The 21,874-nt window shown below is 46.8% G+C and overlaps 1 protein-coding gene across 1 annotated transcript; it reads left to right on the top strand.

Annotated features, from left to right (window-relative positions):
- The first annotated feature begins 4,757 nt into the window (after positions 1 to 4,757).
- Positions 4,758 to 15,367, top strand: LOC142558113 (protein lifeguard 1-like). Its single transcript, XM_075670271.1, has 4 exons — positions 4,758 to 4,794; positions 7,801 to 7,890; positions 9,545 to 9,592; positions 15,095 to 15,367. Exons 1-4 carry the CDS (start codon positions 4,783 to 4,785, stop codon positions 15,254 to 15,256), a joined length of 312 nt encoding a protein of 103 aa, XP_075526386.1. The 5' UTR covers positions 4,758 to 4,782; the 3' UTR covers positions 15,257 to 15,367.
- Positions 15,368 to 21,874: the final 6,507 nt, after the last annotated feature.

Genomic DNA, 21,874 nt, shown 5'->3' with positions numbered 1-21,874 from the left:
ATCAAACACACCCTGAAACCCACAGGGAAATACTGTCGCTCTTTAGCTCCATGTTCTCTGCCGGTTACATTCCTTCCGCCTGGAAAGGAGCAATCGTAATTCCTATTCTCAAAGAGTGCAAGGACCCTTCCTCGCCTAGTAGTTATATGCCTATCGCTCTGACAAGTTCTCTATGCAAGCTCTTTCAGAAAATGATTAACCGGCGCCTCATCCATTTTCTTGAAAGCAGCAAAATACTCGATACCTTACAGTGCAGTTTTAGGGAAAGTAGATCCACATTATATCACCTTATCCGCATTTAGACAAATACCAGTGATGCGTTTTTGCGCAAATAGTTTTTGTTGTCAGCATTTTTAGATGTGGAGAAGGCGTACGACGCAACTTGGTGCTGTGGAATCCTCCGCAATTTCTCTGAAATGGGTGTCTGAGGCGATTTACTGAATGTTATTCAGAGCTACCTCTCCCATTGCACGCTCCTTGTTGGAGTTGGTAATGTCTTGTCTCATTCTTTTACGCAAGAGGCTGGTGTTCCACAAGGTGGTGTGCTGATCTGCGCTTTTTTTATTGTCAAAATGAACTCGCTCCACACTCTCATACCGCGTACTAAGTTTTATTCTGTGTATGTGGATGACATCCAAATAGGTTACGAATCATGTAATCTAGTATCCGCGAGAGACAAGTTCAGATTGGCTTAAATAAGTTGTCTAAGTCCGCCGAGGAGAACGGCTTCAAACTAAACCTTCAAAAAAGTACGTATGTCATATTCTCTAACGAGAGATTTATACAGCCGGGCCCCGTAATAGACCACAATGGAGAACGACTATCTGTAAGCCGTGAACATGAATTTTTAGGCATCATTTTAGACTCCAAGTTAACTTTTGTTCCGCACCTGAAGTACATTAAAGTAAAATGCCTCAAGACTATGAACCTACCGAAGCTCTTGTCACGCACCTCCTGGGGAAATGGCAGAAGGTGCCTCTTAACCTGGTATAAAAGTCTAATATTATTAAACACGCCTTAACTACGTAGCAATAGTCTAATGACCTATAAGGACCTAGGGCTCTGAATTATGCTAGATCCTATCCACCACTTAGGCAACCGCCTTGCTACTGGCGCCTTCAGGACTAGTCCTGTGTAGAGCCTGCACGTGGAATCTAACGAATAGTGTCTACACTTCCAAAGAGCATATTTAAGCTTTTCTTATGCCTTTAAGGTAAAATCAGCTGTAGACCATCCATGTAATCAAATTATTCACTTGTCCACAGCCAGGCTGTTCCGTAACCGCCCAGCCACTAGGCTTCATCTGTCCCTCCGGTTGGAAGCACTGTCAGAAGCAGGCGTCCCTCTTTCAGAGGATATCCTAATGGTTCTTACTAGGTTTCCACCGACCTGGGAGTGGCAGGCTATCCATTGTGACATCTCTCTTTGAAATATCAAAATGAGCACCTGAGGCACATATACATTCGCATTTTCTTGAACCTAAGGGCGAAGTACTCCTGTGCTGAATTTTGTACAGATGCTTCGAAGTCTCCTCCCGGTGCTGCTTACGCAGCTCTAGGACCATCGTTTTTAATATCCGGTACACTGAATCCATATACAACAATTATTACGGCAGACGCAAACATGATCCTCTTTGCAGTTAAACACATTAAACAAACAGATCTCACTAGGGTTGTGTTTACAGACTCATTGAATGTGTTACGAGCCCTAATGAGTTTACGAAAATGTAAGAACAATGTTTTTAACCAACTACATGCATTGCTACGCACTGCTTATATGGATAAACAAGTCATTATCCTTTGCTGGGTGCCTTGCCAGAGTGGCATAAAGGGCAATGACGCCACTGGCGAGAACACTACCTCAGTAGCTTTTAGCGACACCGACGCAAACATGCCCATTCCAGCCGCGGACCTTAAACCATACCTACGTCACAAGCTGAAGAAGCACTGGCAATAACAGTGGGACTCCCACATATGCAATAAACTGAACTTGATCGAACCCAAATTAGGGCTCTGTATATCGGAAAAAACAACACGATACTAGGAAGTGTTTCTTTGTCGATGAAGAATAGGTCATACCTTCGGCGGCCACTCTTACCTACTGACTGGAAGTGATCCTCGCTCATGTCGAAGGTGTGGCGACAGGCTTACAGCTCTCCACGTCCTCGTCCAGTGCAGGGAAATAGAAACTGATCGTAAAGCGTACTTTCATTCTATGTATCATCAGCGTATTACACTTCACTCACCATTTTTTCTTAGTGACGAACCGCTTTTTGACCAACAAGCAGTTTTTAGCTTTTTAGATGAAGTTAACATCTTAGAAACCGTTTGGCCGGGTCGTGTGCAGCACAGCCTCGCCTTCGAGGCTGTAGCTGCACTGACATAAGTTTTTACAGCACGTTCCTCTCAGCTCTTGCTTTACTTCAAGAGCCATGTGGAGGCAGTGGCGCTTGTCCGCATCCTTTTATATCAGTTCTTCATTTCGAAACTTTTATCCCCCCCTTGTTTTTTATCACGAGTTATTTGCATTACTTTGATGCTTATATATATTTGCGGAGTTTACAGCAACCCGTTTTCAGGCCTCCTTACAGCCACATCACATCTACATTTGCAACTCAATTTGATCGTTTCATACCCGCCGTGGTTACTCAGTGGCTATGGTGTTGGGCTTCTCAGCACGAGGTCGCGGGATCGAATCCCGGCCACGGCGGCCGCATTTCGATGGGGACGAAAACACCCGTGTACTTAGATTTAGGTGTCCGTTAAAGAACCCCAGGTGGTCGAAATTTCCGGAGTCCTCCACTGCGGCGTGCCTCACAATTAGAAAGTGGTCTTGGCACGTAAAAACCCATAATTTCTTTTTTGATCCTTTCACATATATTACACAATTCATTACCATGTCATGTCACGGCGCTCTCTTGCGATAGCTTACCCTTGCGCCATTAAACGCCATACATCAACATCACGTTAGACATGCATACGTTATTGTGCCACGCATGTGTTCTCGCTTCACCCCCCCCCCCCCCGCCGCCCTCAAGATAAAAGAAAAAAGGCTTCACATTAACTATGACATCTCTGACAACACTGCACCAGCAGCTAAGTTCAGTGTGGCTGCAATACGACACGCTCGAGGAGGTTCAAAGCAGAACGCCTCGGCCAGTCACGGCAGCGATTATGATATGGCACGCTTTGCCTGGAGTGAGTGACTGAGTGGGTGAAAAACTTTATCGAGCTCTAGATTCGCTGGTCTTCTGCGGTCTTCAAATGGCTTCGTCCATCTTCTTGCACAACGGTCGGTTGCCCTTAGTCCAGGGCTCCGCTGTATGCTGCTGCCAGTTGTGCTCGCCGAATCAGACCTTCTTGGTCGACCCGGCCATCGCTGGAGAGCACTCCCTCCCATTGCTCCGCACTCGGGTTTGGTATAACGGGTACCACGGCTATCTTCTGGCATGCCCACGTTATGTGATACAGCGTGGGTTTTTCGTGGCACCAGGGGCATTTGTCATTGTATTGTGGGGGATACATTTGGCTGAGTACGTTTAGCTTCGGGTACGAGCCCGTTTGTAGCTGCCTCCACGCGACAGAGTCCTCTCTGCTAAGGGTGTTGTGCGTTGGTGGATACCGCTTTCTGCAGCCCTTGTAGCAATTTAGTATCGCTGAATAGTCTTGGGGTACAGGTTCGGTCCCCTCGAGGTCGCCTACGTGGGATGCTCGGTAATAAGTGTACCCTCGAGCTATCCTGTCCGACTCTTGGTTCCCTGCCACTCCCGTGTGTCCCGGCGTCCATACTATCGCATGCCTAATTGGTTCTTTTTTTGGTTGTCGCCGTGTTATGTGGTCTCCGGAGCGGAGTATGCGGAGCGCTCCGTGCCCTATTCTGCCGCGTAGGTAGTTGCGGCACGCCGTTTGTGAGTCTGTAAGGATTGTTAGAGACCTGGAAAGCATGCGCGGCTAGGTACCGAACCGAGTCGGCATTTGCCGCGACATGCTCGTATTCAAACTTCTTCCCACATTTCTTTGCGGGGCGCTGAAGTCTGACGCGCAGCGGGTCCCGTTCGTCTCGACAGTGCCTCGATTGCGCTTCGAAAGTACATCACGAATATCCAGAACTAGGTACGATTTCGAGCGTTTTTAAAACGCAGGCGATCATTAAAATGTGACTGCCTTAAAATGTGCCATTTAGACGACTGCCCCCAAGGCACTAAAACAGCTAATTATTACTTTGTTAATTAATCGTCTGAAGCTCACGTTATCAGCGGCAAAGTAGTCCACCTCGCCCAGGAAGTCGTATGTAAAAACGCAGCGGTCGCTGCAGTCATGAAGTTTTTATATCAAAAAATATGCATGGTCTAAAATAAAGACATTGTATAGGGACAGTAATATGTATGCCTGGATAGCGGCCCTGCGTGTACCTTTATATCTTCCCACCGCTACGCAAGAACTCTCTAGCATGCTTAGTCGTACACTGACCTTCCCGTTGGTTAATCGCTGCCATTTTAACGTCAGTTTCAGACGTCGCTTCAGTTCACATTTTTCCCTTAATTTTTTTGCAAGAAATACTGTAGACCAAAACAAGACGCAGTTGTGCGCATCGCAGTGACGAAAATTTCTTTTTTGAAAAAGGCTGCATTCGGCGCGATGAGCCGCTGCAGTCCTAGCTTTAGAAGAGAACGTATTGCTAGAATGTGCATTTTTGGCCTTTATTGCCCTGTGAGAGCCTAACGGGACCGCGCATCTCTTTTTCTCTTCACAGACAGTGTTCATCCTGCTGACGATTTTTGCGATGCAAACCGCCGTAAGAACGATTTTGTACTCTTTTTTTTTTCTTTCGGAAATGAATTGGCCCTAAGCCACTTAGAGAAAGCGCGCACAGGTAAAACCTGGGCAGCTTACATGACCGCCGTTCTCAGGTAGGCTCCACAATTACACTTGAGCGCGCCATCTCGGAGGCCATGATCTCACTGTAAAGCACCATTGCCCTCGTGCTGCATAGCATGCAAACGGAAAATTTGAAGGACGCCTAAGTGGAATCTTTAGCTCAGGCCCAGCTCCTATGCGGCCTATTCAAATGCATGTAAAATGCCAAAAGCGCGTTTCAGAGATAACGCCTGGGCCAATTTTAATGAAATTTGTTACATTTGAGAGAGAAAGTTAAATTATACTGATTGTCAGGAGCGGAATTTTGATTTAAGACCTGCATTTTCTTAAATGAATATTAAATATTCGCCAGTTCGAAAGACATAGACGGACGAAGTTTACAAATTAATAGCTCTAAATAAAGAACAGATACCGCGGTTCTGTAAACGGCATCCATTAGATAATTCACAGCGGACAAATTTGATGTGTCAAATTATATTGTAGGTTAATTTCTTACGTTGTGCACAAGGGTTCTACAAAAGCTGTATTTCCGTATTACCGATTTTTTGTAGATTCATATGCAACAAATCAATTTTGTTCGCTTTAGATGTGCTATCAAATGCAGTTCATAGATTTGAGACATAATTTTTCCTTGCTGAGTTGCAGAGTTGCAAATCTGGTGGTTTCGTTTTATGAAGATTTTCGATTTTTGCCCGTATTTAATAAAAAATTTACAGTCTCAATCGAAAATTCGGAACTACTGGTCAATATACATTTAAAGTTTTTTCTTGTAAATGCAACAAACCTCGTCAAACTTGGTGCAGGGGCTGCCGAGAAAGACGAATTCTCCTTTTACATGTATTTAGATAGGAGCACCCGAGCTAAAGCTTCCTCTTATGCTTCGCCTGTAACAGTGGGATGCGATAGCATTCAAAGATCACTGAGTGCTTCTCACGCTTCGCGGCAACTGCAGCTTACGTAACCCTAATGTTCACCAGGAAACGCTGCAGCAACGAACGCTATGAACGGAGGCGAGCTTTGTGGTGTTTTTTTTTTTTTCTTTTTCTTTTTTTGATGGTGCGCATGAAACCGAGGATGCCGCGCCGCTCCTACTAAGACGGACCTCTAACGGCATCTGGAAAACGCTATCGCGCTAAAAGGGGTTTCTGTTTGAGTTTTCCCGTAACAGAATTATGTTTTCTCGTGTATTCAAATTACAATCCGACACTATCATGTCTGTATGTTGTGCGCAAGTGGTACTTTACGATTTATCTTTACGTATTTCACCTTGAGGAATTAGATTAGTTCAGCAGTTTCCTTGCGCCACAAGGAGGGCGTGCGTGGTTGAAAATTCTTTCCGGCGACGCGACGTCTCTCGCCGACGCAGGAAATTCTGTGGCGCGAGGCCATCGTGAGAGAAGCACGCGGATTGTTTTCATTACGTCCGCGGTAGCAGCTGTGTGACGGGTGCAGCAATGTCAGTTACATTCTGCGCGCACACGCGTGCTCCGGCTCACCCGCGCCCAACGAGCATCAGTGGCTTCTTTATTATTTTCGATCTTCCACATAGCGCAAGTTCTCCATTGAGATCATACGTTTAAAAAAATAAACTGTATCGTAATATAGGCAGACTAGATATAAGCTTATGAGAGCCAGATATGATAGCTTCGAACTATAATTTGAACGAGTGAGCAAACATAATTCTTGCATAAGAAAGCTGCAAAAAGTAAAGGCGCCCAGGAAGACAACTGTTCATGTCTCGTCCGAAAAAAGGTAGATTTATCATGTATGTTTTACAGACAGCATCCATATATAACTAACACTCATATATATATATATATATATATATATATATATATATATATATATATATATATATATCTGTGTGTGTGTGTGTGTGTGTGTGTGTGTGTGTGTGTGTGTGTGTGTGTGTGTGTGTGTGTGTGTGTGTGTGTGTGTGTGTGTGTGTGTGTGTGTGTGCGCGCGCGCGCGCGCGCTGACGGGATGTTTCAATGGGCCGAACGTAGGGATGCGAAGCAAAACTTCGCGGTTCTCTCCGGTTCATTTGCCCAAATGTTTCGGTCACCAGACCGATGTTTATATATGGACTTAGAAAATTTAGTAATCTTGATCTAATAGTTCTGCAAAAACCCAAGGCGGACAGACGTAATTAATAAAGGAGAAATTAGCCATCCATTAACATTTAGTGATATTGTTCAAGTGCTGTGCGCCAATAAAGTATGCGTGCCCATTGGTGCTTGAATGGTAACCCATATATGTGCTTAATGCGTTATCTGACAGTCTCACAATAGTCTAGATAATACGTCCTATGGACATACACGCTTGTTCTTACGCAAACGGTATGTACGCGAGAAGAAATAGTTAAGCGACCTGAAGATGTTGATGTTTGATCAAGTATGCACGTTGAAGGGACGCTCGTGAGTTTACGGGGCAGTGAAGCGCAGCTACGACTTCTGTCGTATGACGGTGCATTGTGTACATCCACGCGCGAAGGAGAAAATGCATGGCAGGGAGCACCTTACCGATGGACAGGGTTCGAGAACATTTTCTCAAGGAAAGCGGTATACAATCTAGCCAGTTGACACCGACCACACAATGCTGGTTTGTGTCGGACCCCCCAGCTTTATCAAAATGTTTCTTTATCTTTGACTTACCCCCTAACTTTCCCGCATCGGTGGTGTGATGAGAAATAGCTAATTATGCTGCTTGATTTCGTTTTTACCTAAATGCACAGTCGCTACAACTGAGCAACATACATTAATCTTCTTTATCATGCAATGATACTACCCCGTCCACCCTTCCTTTTTTTTTTTTTATTCCTGGAAAGGCTTGTGGATGAAACGAATAGACGAAAACGACTGGTTCTCACAGCCGTCAAGGCTCATTTAGCCCATAAGTGTCTTCTCTCTGTCTCTGTCTGCAGATCGATTTCACGGGATGCAATACCGTCGCGTTTGTCCTCGTTATACTCCTGATGATCTTTGGAGTCGTGGCTGCGTTTTTCCCGTCGAAGGTACGTACAATACGCCAAGAATTAAAACGTCTCTCACAATCCTCGCCTTCTTCCCTAAAAAAGGCGCAAGGGTGATATGAGAGACGGCGCAGTGTTTTATAACTGTTTCCTTCGATGTCTTCATATGTGTGGATTATTCTTTTCATCGTGAAGTCATGCGGCAGAACTGATTTGCTCGGGGTATTTGTCAGGGAAAAACACAGCCTCCGAAACAAACCTGATGAACTATGCACACGTTAGTGCCGAAACATCCATATGCAGTTATAGAGTCACGGGTAGTCGAGAGAAAATTGGTGAACGAACAAGAATAAAAGGAATACGTGTAAAGAAGCGGCCTGTACGGCACGCACTCAAGCGCACATTTGATTGAGGCAGGTGACCAGTTACTCGCCATGGTGGGGTAGTGGCTCAGGCATTGCGCTACTGAGTCCGAGGTCACGGGATCGAATCCCGACCGCGCCGGCCGTATTTTGATAGGTGCTTAATGCAAGATACGCCCATGTGTCCTTCATTGGGTGGACGTTAAAGAGCCCTAGGTAGTCTAAATTATTCTCGATTACCCCACCGCGGCGTGCCTAATAAGGATATCGAGATTTTAGCACGTAAACCCTACAATAGTCTTAGGCGACTAGTTATGCATAGCAAGGTTCGTAACAGCGCAATACAAGACAAGGACACAAGAAGGTATAAAATGACGACACGGCACTGATTTGAGCCGTTTTATACCTTCGTGTGCCCTTGTCTTGTATTGCGCTGTAATGAACCTTACTATGAATCCCAACCAACTCGCCCAACTTGCCGTTTTGATGCAGTATATCACTAGTCATGCAGTGGCCTGGGTGAATCTTCGAGTATAAATAGTCGTTGGAGAACGACTTTGTCTGTATAATGACGCATTCGAATGCGTGATTTTTTTTATACTTGTAACATGACTTCGAATTGATTAATATTTGCGTCCTTTTGTGGTATTCATATTTCTTTGCTTGTGTGTTGGCATGCGTAATAATTTCTTTAATTATGGATATCTCTCCCCTCGATCGCCTCCCAACGCAACGATAAATTAAACAAGTGGAAGCTGCTCGCGTTTGAGAAAACTTAGTATAACTAGCTTCTTTTTAGTTTCCTGCCACGCGCGCAAATTTATTATTATAAGAATGAACATTTAAATCGATGTACGAAGGGTCGCTAGTAAGAGCCGCCCTAATAGATGCACTGTGACTCAACGTTGTTACGTGGTTTTGTTGAGCCGTATTTGGGAAAGGTACGTCAGCCTTATTGTGCCCTCCCTAGCCTGACTTAATTCTCTGCCTGAGTAGATTACACTGAAGAAGGTTTGAACGAAAGCTCAAAACGAGACACTCAGAACAGGGCGCACGTAACGAAAACATTGGCTTGAAGCAATGCTTACTATAATGCAGACTGAGATTGTATGACAGTCCTCATTATTTCGCCAACCCGGATTAGCAACGTTGAAATATATCAAAGTCGTCCCCGCAAATATATTTCCCTTTTTCGCGCCAAACAAATGCTTTTGAGAGGTAGTGCTAGAATAGCACTACTGTGGTAGAAGCGGGGGTGTGTTTGTGCCTTGTGCGTGCTTCACATACATGCCCAATTGGTGCTTCCTGTCGCCTGCCCGTGTGTTGTCTTTCAGACGCTTCAGATGATCTACGCCTGCGCCGGAGCTGCAATCTTCTCCTTTGTAAGTCGACTATCTTATTTTGCCGAAGCACGTTGACAGTCTATAAATTCGAAGTTAATGTGTTACAACCAGTCGCGAGATTAGCATACAAAAGCAGCTCGTTCCGCCAACACCTGCTGCATATATATATATATATATATATATATATATATATATATATATATATATATTGTGGCGTAGTGGTGACGTTGAAGAACAAAGTAGCAATACTGTGAAAGACAAAACTAACTTTTATTGGCCGAACCTGTGCCCACAAAAACAGGCTACACTTATAGCACAACGATAGCGGCGAACACTGTCGGCGATCGTCGAAAATCTGATCAACGGGTCAAGCGCGTCGGCTTTTATACATCAATCTTCGAACGTTCCAGACTAATCGTTGGGACCCGCGTGCCTTCCACAAAGTTCTACCTACACCATTCGCGTTAGGCGACGAAATCAGATAGCGTAAGGTTCGGCGACAACAGACAGCGAATAGAAGCCTCGATAACTTTCCAGAAACTTCGGATACATGCAGGCGCGTCCCGCGCCATGCGATAGCATTTGTTAGGCGGCGAAACGTGTCCCCCATATATATATATATATATATATATATATATATATACCTATTTTTGCATTACATTAAGTATAATTGTGTATTCATGAACTGAACTGAGCTAGCATCATCGTGTGACCAAGCTCAAAATGTTATGATAGACAGAACAATGCGCAGCACTACGCGCAGTTGTGGCACATTATTCTCCTGAGCTCGTACTTTGGCTCTGGACTACAGCGCACAGTGCTAATGTACTATGTGACGAAGTACTTTGCTAGTGTCTAAGTTGCAGAACATCGTTGTGTATCTCGGAAGAAAACACACACACACACACACACACACACACACACACACATATATATATATATATATATATATATATATGTAATATATATGTATGTATGTGTGTGTGTGTGTGTGTGTGTGTGTGTGTGTGTGTGTGTGTGTGTGTGTGTGTGTGTGTGTGTGTGTTTTCTTCCGAGATACACAACGATGTTCTGCAACTTAGACACTAGCAAAGTACTTCGTCACATAGTACATTAGCACTGTGCGCTGTAGTCCAGAGCCAAAGTACGAGCTCAGGAGAATAATGTGCCACAACTGCGCGTAGTGCTGCGCATTGTTCTGTCTATCATAACATTTTGAGCTTGGTCACACGATGATGCTAGCTCAGTTCAGTTCAAGAAAACACAATTATACTTAATGTAATGCAAAAATAGGAGCAATAGACTAGTTGCCTAGGTCCAAAACCATAGTTTGGTCAGCTTAGAGAACAAAAATGCGCACACACGTCCCAGTACAATAGCAAAAGCACTCCAAAGCAGCTCGTTTTCGAAAGCACCCGCTGCACATTTTTCTGTTATATCGAAGCTGCGTCCCTCTACTCCACAAAGCATTTATCGTGAGGTGGGCAAAACCTCAGCCAATCACAGTGAGAGGAACGTGCAGCGTATGCCGTTGCGTTCCTTGCGGTGCCACCAGATGACGCTCGCCTCCGCGCGTCGATAAAACCCCTCAATCTTCCAAAGTAGCGCCATTCGCTTCCCTCCTCCTCCGCTCGGCGCGGCCTCGACAGTGGCGCCGCCGGTGGTGGGCCTGCCGTGGCAGACGACGGCTAACACTCTACGGGAGCAAATCCGCAGAAAAGTTCGTTCGAGACCTGCGGAGCAGTTTTCTCAATCGAGATCTTTCTTCGTCAGTCGGTAACTGGCCTTTAGAATTTCGTGTTGGAATTGCGGAAGAAATAGAGAAAATGACCATTATTCAAGGCGTATTTAAGGCGTAAAGCGCGCAAGGTTGAGAGTTCGTGTTGCTGAAACACGACGCAAGTACGCGGTGTACTCAAACACGCGTGTAATTAACAAAGTTTCAGGTGTTGACAGCGTGAAAGTATGTGTACGTGGTTTCGTAGGTTCATTCACGTACCTGCAGGACACTTTTGTTCGGTCGGCGCGTGAGAGATTCCGGCTGTGTGCGGTCAGCAACGCCTGGCAACAGGGCCGTTTTTTTCATTGCGGGGTGCTTTGGTAATCGTTACGATATATTGCTGTTTTTTTTACAAGTACTGCTCCAGGAGGGCTCATGTAATGGTTAACGGAGGCCTCTGAAGAGCACGTAACATTACACTAATGCAGTCGTCGCAGGGAGTGTTCGCATACAAAATTGGCTGTCCGCGATCTTATACCTCCTTGGCATGCACAGGCTTCGGCGAGCCCCATCCAGCCCTGGTTCTAGCTTTGGTGTTCCCGTGGCCGCTTTGGTGCTCTGGAGGCGCCGTCAATAATACGAAATAATGACAAGTTGTTACAACTAGTAAATAAAATTTATTGAAGAAATACAATCGCGCCGAGGCGCCAACTTCTAAAGCAGCGCTAGAACGCGAGTATTATGAAACGCCAACGAGGAATTTACCGGCCCACGTACGACTCTACGATCAAAGTGCACGTTAAACATCCCCAGGCGAGCTAGATAAAGTTATCCGGAGCCATCCACTACGACCTCCATCCTAGCTTTAGTCGCTTCGGAACGTTAAAAACGTTAATCACCACAAACCAAATCAATACATGCAGGCGTACATTAGAAGCTAAAAGACTGCATCGTAAGTCATATTGAGCTTGCAAAAGCGTCGAGAATGTGCTAACTTCTGGTGGAGCTCAAAACACACCCTGGATAAAGTCGCTTTTATGTCACAGGCCAGCTGCAGATGCGTGCATTTCACCGCAAGACGAAACTACATGAAACAAAGAGAGCACATTCGAAAAAAAAACAGTCAAACAACGCGCTAAAAACCACGCAGAGCATGAACACACACTTTTTGGAAGCGGAAGGCGTGAACCAGGCTCAAAATAAGAGGTTGTGTTGTGAGTAGCCGTGGCCCTTACTTCACTAAGCCGTGCGTTCTTTGCCACTTCCTCGAAGTCAGCCCGCCCGATCCTGCGAATCCAACTTCTTTTTGCGTTGCGCCCGCCGGACCGCAAAGCAAAAAGCTTTTTGCCCTTGCTGTGTCTGTTGCGGCAACCGAAGGCGCAGGAGCATGGCATCGCAATTAAGTTCTTCACATTCTATTACGCTAACGCACTCCGTCAGTCCGCCTGCCGCACTTTCGTCGCGCAGGCCCAACAATGGAGGTCGGCGCGCGCTGGAAAGAAAAAATAGACAAAAGCGCGGCGCCTGCTCCGCGCTGGAAGGAAAAAAATATACAAAAGCGCGGCACCTGCTTCCACGTGACACACATTGGCCAATGGGGGAGCGGAGGAGGCTGGGGCGACAGGAGGCGTGGAGGAGGACGCGCCAGGGTGAGCGGGGTGGCGGAAAGATCTAAGAATGGCGCTACTTTTGAAAAATTGAGCGGCTTTACGCGTCGATGGCGGCGCTGGTCGTGCGGGGGAAAGAAAAGAAAAGAATCAGAAAGCTTGCCTTGACGCATAGCGCTCGCCGAAAGCGTTTCCCGGTAAAGATTGCGATTGCATATCCTGCAGTTGCTGGGAAGTGGCAACTGTGGCATGCGAAGCAGGGAGGGACGTAACTAGCCTTCCACGCGTAAAAGAATCATTATAGTGTTATTGAAAGGCCACGCATAGTTGGGACTACCGAAGAGCAGCGTGAATGCATGGCGAGTGGCGACGGGAACGGCAACGTCAGTATGCACAACGGCGTCGTGCCCGGGCTAGGTAGGAAGCAGCGGTTCCTGCCCAGAGCAAGCTACCCCCACTCACAGCTATAGCACGCCTGAAGAGCAGCGCGAATACGATGAGCGACAAAAGGAATAGCAACGTCAATACGCACAACGGCTTCGTGCTCAGGTTAGGCAGGACCCAGTTTAGGGCTACGTCACATTTGTCTGTAGGATCAAGTGATACCACAGCTTTGCTGGCTAACGAATTTTACAGCGTGGATAGGAGCCCCTTATTTATTTATTTATTTATTTATTTATTTATTTATTTATTTATTTATTTATTTATTGTTCTTCCGAGATGCACAACGATGTTCTACAACCTCGACATTAGCAAAGGACTTCGTCGCACTGTACATTAGCACTGTAAGTTGCAGCACCGACCCAAAGTATGAGCTCACGAGCATAGTAGTTTTATCGGTGGTGTAAACTTGAAAACATTCGCGTACTAACTAAATGTGTAAGCGTGACTCAAGGTGGACGTAGAAAAGAAGAGACATACAGGGACAGCACTGTCTTTGTGTGTTGGCTTCTTTCTGCGTCCTTGTTCAGTCACGCTTACACATTCTATCATGGACTGAAATCAACTAGCCCGCCAACATTTTTTGACTAAGTTAACCAGCACGGTGTCAGGCGCGCACAGGTAAACGTGAACGCATCTCGCTCGGCGAGCGCACAAACTCGCAGTCAGAATTCAGGCTGCAGTAAGGAATCGCGGTAGCAGTAAGTGAATTGGCCTTTGTCCGTCTCTCGCTTCGGCGCGAACGAAACCTCGAAAGCACATCGCATACGAAGTTACCGACACCGCACGCACAATCAAGAACATGAACAACTTGGGCACCGGATTTGCAGGTTTATTGTCCAACCTTTACAAACGCCACAAACCTGCATTTTGCTCTCCTTTCTTCTATTTATAATTTCCTTAAAGCGCCAGCTTTGAGGCCGAACCTGAAAGGTGCGCGAGCTGTCGCCCGCCCTTTCGCTTTGCCGTTATAAGCAAACTGTAACGTGTGTTCTGGGCGCGCATGAGACCGCAGCCACGAGCGAAACAGGGCCGAACGGACGTGTCAAGTGAGCGCGCTCTCGCCGCCGGTCAGGCACAAGCGAGAGGCAAAGACGAGCAGTCAAATCGAGCTGCGCCCCAGCTATCGTAAGCCGCCGCAAGCATGCCGAGATAACAGAGCCCAACACTTCGCGGCGCTGGCGCCAGTCCAAGCCGGTCTAGGCCACGCTGCGGAGCGTCCGTGTTATGGCTCATTCGCACCGGCGACTTGAGGAGGCCGCGCGACCATTTGCGACTCGCGATCGAAAAGCGGCTCAGCGCGACCCGCAAGTCGCAATCCCGGAGATTATCGTTCTCAGCGACAACTCTCGGAATTCACGCGGAATTTCGCCGCGACGCGCGAGGAGACCGGATGTAGACATTGAAAGGTCACTTCCGGTGCGCCACTGATTGGTTTAACAGTTTCGCGACCGCGGTCGCGCGACTGAAAAATCGCGCAGAGAGCGACTGGCCCAAAATGGTCGCTTTTCGAGAAAAGCGACAGTATGCGACCATTTGCAAGTGCTCGCTTTGCGACCCACTTGGTCGCGCGACCACTGTCAGTCGCCGGTGTGAATGAGCCCTTAAGCGTGCTGACGACTGTACGTGCATGCCTCGTACAGAGGATCGCGTGTACGATTAAAGAAATGGCTTAATGCGCATATAAACGTAAACTGAGCGGCAACCGAGTAGCGGCGGCATGCAAGTAGATAAATGAATGAACTAATGAATGAGTATTGTTGCTGTACCCAGTACATCGTCATCGACACGCAACAAATCACGGGCGGCGCAAATCGGGCCAACCCACTATCGCCAGAGGATTACATCGCGGGCGCCATCGCGCTCTACCTCGACGCCATCAACTTGTTCCTCTACATCCTGCAAATAATGGATCAGTTGAAAGGCGACAACTGAATTGGAAGGGGGTGCTGCGGCCTTTGTCGCTGTCTCTACCTCCGTGCGCTTTGCGGCAGGCAGGACTCACTGCAGTGCCCAACGAGGGGGCGAAGCGTTTGTGACTCCCGGTCATCGTCAGCGCCGCCTAATATACGATAAAGAAAATTTTGGAACTGCTTTGGTGTAGGAGACGCCCGTGATTTTAGTGAATAATTAGAGACCCCCGTTTAAGCTCACCGCCAACTGAGCTTTCACTCTAAGCACGCGATCGGTTTGCTCACCTGATCCACCCACGTTCTCCCTGCGGAAATATTGTACGCGATACATTGATGCGGAGTTTACGCGGTTCTGCGGTTTCCGCGAAGGTCGCACGCTAAGCGGTAATCCTCTCCTCCGCGCCAGCTTGGTCACGGCGGAAGGAAAGGCTTACCGCAAGGCAATTTTGCCTTTGCTTGTAGCTAAAATTCTCCGATCCGATGTCCTTCCCGCTTTCGTCAGTCGTAGATGATGTTGAACTGATACAGTCCCCATGATTTTCCCGAGAAGTTTTATGCGAGCAGCATTTGGAAATAATAGGGTGCAAGTAAACTAGTAGGCGTCCGAATCTGTGCCGTCGTAATCCCGAATATAAGCTTCTGGATTGATACCACAAGTGGAACCAGGGTTCGCTGCTTCATCAATACGCTTGTTAGTGTGACTCAGCTTGACTGGAAAATGTCATGGTGCGCAGTGAGTGTTGTGGCACTTATTATACAGGAGGGACGAGATAAGCCCTTTGGCAGGTAGGAAGGCGTCAGGCCGTTTGCATAAATGACTACAGAATCGGTAAAGCTTTATTGTGCGCCGCCCAACTTCCTTTAGGCATCGGGAACAGCTGAATGGTTGAAGTCAAAGCTCTAGACGTCGGATTGTTAAAATGTATTATAGCATTGTCGGTGGCATGCGTACGTCCAGTACCAGTTAGTGCTCTGAAGGAGCGGTGGTTGTTTCGGAATAGAGTTGCGCACCAAAAATTCATGCACATCGAATCCTTAAAGGGACCCTGAAACACTTCTCGAGGATAGTGAGAAAATGTTGCCGATCGGTCGCAGAGGCTACATACAGCACGGCATTTACAATCCGCTGTCAAACACAGCGAGAAATCGCTTGCACTCGCTTCCTCGCCGTCGTCACGTGACGTCATCTAAAGCAGCCAGCCCACAAACGCTATCACCTTATCTCGTGATCGCGAGAGCATTCCCCAGTAATGTACAGTTGCTTATCTGGAATTAAATAAATGAAAAATGTTGACGTGGGCAGTCGCACAAAGATAGGAAAATCGTTTCGTCTCTGTATATTGCGCTTAGCTGCGTCGGATGTGTACAGCCTCCGAGATAGCCGCGGTACTTAAGTCTACCGCGGCCGCCACGGGGTGTCGCGAAGAGTCATTTTGCTGCCCCGACACTCAACTTTCGGCTGGGGCTTTGGCCTCTCTTGGCTTCTCCGCTTCCAGCCCACTATAGCGGAGACGAAGAGAAAGCTGTGCGATAAGTGCACTTATAGTGGAAGGATCTGAAAAATTTTTGCGGCATGAGGTTCGTGATATGACGTCCTTTAATAGTGGGTTCATTATATATATATAAGAGTATTTGAAAGCCTCTTTTAGAGAAATCTTTATCTCGGGGGCTCCTGTCTTGATATATGGCAGCAGAGAAATCATTTTCCCTGGCAACCACTGCCCTGATTTTGGAGATTTGTCGCATTTAGAAGAACAATGCTAAATGTAGTGACTGTAGGAAGCTGAATTTTTATTTAAGCGGGTATACGTTTAGCAAAAATTGTTGGAAATTGCAAATTTTCGGAGAACGAAACTATCGAATGTAAACCATGCAGCTCTGCAATGAAAACTGTGACGTGGTTCTTCCAGCGCATGGACACGATCCGAAAGAGACAGACTTAATGCCGAAATCAGAAAGGCCACCAAGCAAGCCCTCGGCATTGCAACCAGCACCAGCAACGAGAAGCTGGGGCACCTGGGCATGCGCAACACCCTGGAAGAAATTGCCGAAGCCCAGCAGCGCGCCCGGCTTGCTAGGCTTTCGACGACGCCTCCGGGGCGCACGATCCTAGGGAAGCTAGGCTTTGCTCAAGAAAACATAGAAAAAGACATTGCGGACCTCCCACGGGACATCCGCGCCAAGATCACGGTCCGCCCTATACCCAGAAACGTACACCCCGAAAACAACGGGGGCAGACGACAAGCGAGAGGACAATTCCTTCTTAACCAAGCCTTCGCGAACCGTGAACGCTCAGCTTTTGTGGATGCGGCTGCATACGCGGGAAACAAAGCTTTCGCAGTGGCGGTTGTGGACGGCCGCGGATCCACAAGACATGCAGCCACTGTAATCGCAAGGAAGCCTGAACAGGCCGAACAGGTTGCGATCGCTGTTGCGCTCACGGACGATAATCTTTGCCATATCTACAGCGACTCCATAGCCGCTGTCAGAGCTTTCCAAAAGGGCACGGTCTGCGCACAGGCTCTCAGAATCGATACAAAGAAAGAGATTAAGAAACACGTCATATACTGGTTCCCGGCACACTTAGGACCAAAGATCGGCGACGTCCCCAACCTTAACGAGGCGGCACACGAGGCTGCGCGCGCGCTTACAGACCGCGCAGCTTCACCCGACCACTCGGAGAGCAAGGACGCCCCCACTACATACAATGAAATCATTAAACACTACTACCTACAACGTAGAGAGTATAGTGCGCCACAACGCACGCTCACTCGAGCTCAAGCGGTTACACTCAGAATGCTACAGACAGACACATACCCCACGCAAAACAGACTACACCATTACATGCCTGAGCTCTACGACAAGTCTTATTGCACCAATTGCAATAGATCCCTTAACGTATATTATTTACTCTGGCCGTGCTCGCAAGCTCATATAAACTACGAACAGGACAAGCGCAAGTTTGAAGAAGTAATCCGGAGCGAAGAACTCGCTCCCCAACTCTGGGCCGTCCAGCAGGTCCACGACGCCGCCAGGAAACTCAACCTCCCGGTTCCGTCGTGGGAGACACACACTTCATGAGAGCCCAAAGCTTTCGTAGTCTGCAGGACCTCGAATAAAGTTGATTTCCTTCCTTCCTTCCTTGTACGTAAATTTCCCATAGAGTAAGCGCAGAATCGCTGGCGTGCTTTCTACGTAGACTGTTTAGGCAGAGCCTATAGTGACGAACCACGCGTGTTCCTTGAGAACTGGGCCCACCATTTCGCGTCGGTCTCACCTGATGCAAAACGGTAGACCGCAGCTGCGATGATGATGATGATCATGATGATGATCATGAGGATGATGACGACGACGACGACGACGATGATGATGATGATGACCATGACGATGATGATGATGATGATGACGATGATGATGATGATGAGTTGAACGCATACCCACTGACGGGGATCGGCCAAGACTCAGGCACACCTGTGTGTTGAGGTGATGAATTTAAAATCTATAATTTTGTTGCATGAATTGAAGCGAGGAAAGTTCAAAACAGTTCAGTAGACTGTCATTCAATCAAGGGAAAAAAGTCCATATAATATAACTGAAGCAGTAAAGGAGGAATGAAATGAATCATACGGTCAACAGTGAAATCGGTTCGATTCAATAATGAATCCGCTTGTCAAGCACTCATGATAGCAATGACGATTACCTTAAAGTGACACATACCAATTACAACGGATTGGTTAAGGAGCGGGCTGTACATTTAAAGTAAAATAATATTATATGAATAAATACGGGGCTATATAAGCGTTAAGTAATAGGAATGGCAGAGGAATCGTGCAGGATTGATTAAAGGTGGACGAACTATCTCGTCATGTTCGTTCTCTAAATTAGCTGATTCGCGACCATTCCCCCACAGCGGCTATGCGCCAAAGTTACTCGAGACAGCAGCAAGAACAAGTCGGATAGGATAGGATAGGATAGGATAGGATACACTTTATTGCTCTAATTTACAGAGTCATTCCGTGGTCAGACCGAGTACTTCCATCTTCTTGTCGATGGTGACTCCCGTCTTGCAGGGTTGGCGCCCCTATTCCAGGGCACCACTGAGCGTGGCTGCTCGTCGGGCATGGTGTACCAGCCCCCGTTGGAGGCATGGGCTGTCGCTGGAGAGCACTCTCTCCCACTGCTCCGTACTCGAATTTTCTATATTGTGGAATGTTTTGTTTTTGTTCCATTCCCACGTGATATGATGAAGGGTGGGTTTTGCGCCACACCATGGGCATATGTCCCATTGTATGGCGTTACTGTATTGGTTTGGGAACATTTTGCTTAGTATGTGTAGATTTGGGAAGGTTCCTGTTTGCAGCTTCCGCCAGCAAACTGCCGCTTGTTGATTAAGCATGTTATTTGACCCTCGTTCCTCTATGATAATTTAGTATTTCGGAGTACGTCGGGATTACCGTCATGAAGTCCTCGGGGATAGGATAGGTCCGCTCGGTTAGTGTGCTCGCGAGCGGTAGCCCTCAATTTCAATGGGTCCCGGTATCCAGAAAATGTTGTGTCTAACACGTCTTTCGTATATACCGTGTTCGCCTTGGTTGCTAGATATTTCTCTGCATATTTTGTCCTAGCATTGCTCCTGGCTGCGTGTAGGTTTGGGTCCATGTTTCTGGGCAAGGACCCTACCCTGATGGTGCTGCGGTACTCATCTGGCAGGTTTGCCGTTCTCTGTTTTTTCCTTTCTATTTCTTGATGCCCCAGCCTTTTTAGAAGCTTCCTGCCCGTGGCAGTCTGCTGGATTCTGAGTATCTGCGACCCTAATTGTGCTTCTTTGAGCTCCTCGAACGTGTTATGGAGTCAGAGGGCTAACAGCTTCTCTGTCGAGGTGTTGGCCGGCAGATGAAGAGCTGTTTTGTAGGCTTTCCTTATGAAGGCGTCGGCCTGGTCCCTCTTGCCTTTGTTTGTGTTGTAATAGGGGAGGAAGTACGTGATTCGGCTGATTACGAGGCTCCTAACCAGCTTGAGTGTGTCTCCCTCCCTCATGCCACTTCTTTTTTGTGGTACACGGGTGATCATGCGCGCCACCTGTGTTGTCGCTTGCTTGAGTAGGCTTATAGTGTGTGTGCAGCGTTGGTTACTCTGCACCCAAATTCCCAGAATTCTGAATTTGGCATCACAAATCTTTTCCGAAAGAAAGAAGAAACTTTACCGCTAGAATAGAACTGGCAGAACTTTCCAAGTTAATCAACAAGCATAAGATAGCTGACATAAGGCAGTATAATATTTATAGAATTCATCATGTTCTCAGGAACGGAGGAAACCTAAAGGCAGTGAATCAGAAGCTAGGAATAGGCAAGAAATCAGATGTATGCGTTAAGAGACAAAGCCGGCAATGCCATTACTAATATGGATACGATAGTTCAAGTGGCTGAGGAGTTCTATAGATATTTGTACAGTACTGTTGGGACCCACGACAATAATGGAAGAGGGAATAGTCTAGCGGAATTTGAAATCCCACAAGTAACGCCGGAAAAAGTAAAGAAAGCCTTGAGAGCTATGCAAAGGAGGAAGGCAGCTAGGAATGATCAGATAACAGCTGATTTGTTGAAGGATGGTGGGCAGATTGTTCTAGAAAAACTGGCCACCCTGTATTTGCAATGCCTCATAACCTCGAGCGTACCAGAATCTTGGAAGAATGCCAACGTAATATTAATCCGTAAGAAAGCGTTGGCCAAAGACTTCAAAAATTATAGACCGATCAACTTACTGGCCGTTGCCTACGAAGTATTTACCAAGGTTATCGCAAATGGAATCAAAAACACCTTAGACTTCTGTCAACCAAAGGACCAGGCAAAATTTCGTAAAGGCTACTCAACAATAGACCACATTCACACTATCAATCATGTGATAGAGAAATGTGCGGAATATAACCGACCTTTATATAAAGCTTTCGTTGATTACGAGAAAGCGTTTGATTCAGTCGAAACCTCAGCAGTCATTCAGGCATTACGGAATCAGAGTGCAGACGAGCCGTAAGTAAAAATACTCAGATATCTATAGTGGCTCCACAGCCACCATGGTCCTCCATAAAGAAAGCAACAAAATCCCAATAAAGAAGGGCGTCAGGCAGTGAGATACGATATATCCAATGCTATTCACAGCGTGTTTACAGGAGGTATTTAGAGATCTGGATTGGAAAGAATTGGGGATAAGAGTTAATGGAGAATACCTTAGTAACTTGTGATCCGCTGATGATATTGCCTTGCTTAGTAACTCGGGGGACCAATTGTAATGCATGCTCGCTGACCTGGACAGGCAAAGCACAAGTGTGGGTCTAAAAATTAATTTGCAGGAAACTAAAGTAATGTTTAACAGTCTCGGAAGAGAACAGCAGTTTAAGATACGTAGCGGGGCATTGGAAGTGGTAAGGGAATACATCTACCTAGCCCAGGTAGTGACCGCGGATCCGGATCATGAGACTGAAATAATCAGAAGAATAAGAATGGACTGGGGTGCGTTTGGCAGGCATTTTCAGATCATGAACAGCAGGTTGCCATTATCCCTCAAGAGAAAAGTGTATAACAGCTGTGTCTTACCAGAACTCACTTACGGGGCAGAAACCTGGAGGCTTACGAAAAGGTTTCTA

This window comes from Dermacentor variabilis, chromosome 9 (assembly GCF_050947875.1).
Source record: "Dermacentor variabilis isolate Ectoservices chromosome 9, ASM5094787v1, whole genome shotgun sequence".
Classification (NCBI taxonomy): Eukaryota; Metazoa; Arthropoda; class Arachnida; order Ixodida; family Ixodidae; genus Dermacentor; species Dermacentor variabilis.
The sequence above is the reverse complement of the archived record's forward strand: the minus strand, read 5'-3'. Positions and strand labels throughout refer to the sequence as shown.

Bases quoted from the DNA above. Each gene is read 5' to 3' on its own strand.
- LOC142558113 (XM_075670271.1), top strand. The intron at 7,891-9,544 runs GTACGTACAATA...GTTGTCTTTCAG, and splicing joins CTGCGTTTTTCCCGTCGAAG to ACGCTTCAGATGATCTACGC. The intron at 9,593-15,094 runs GTAAGTCGACTA...TGCTGTACCCAG, and splicing joins GAGCTGCAATCTTCTCCTTT to TACATCGTCATCGACACGCA.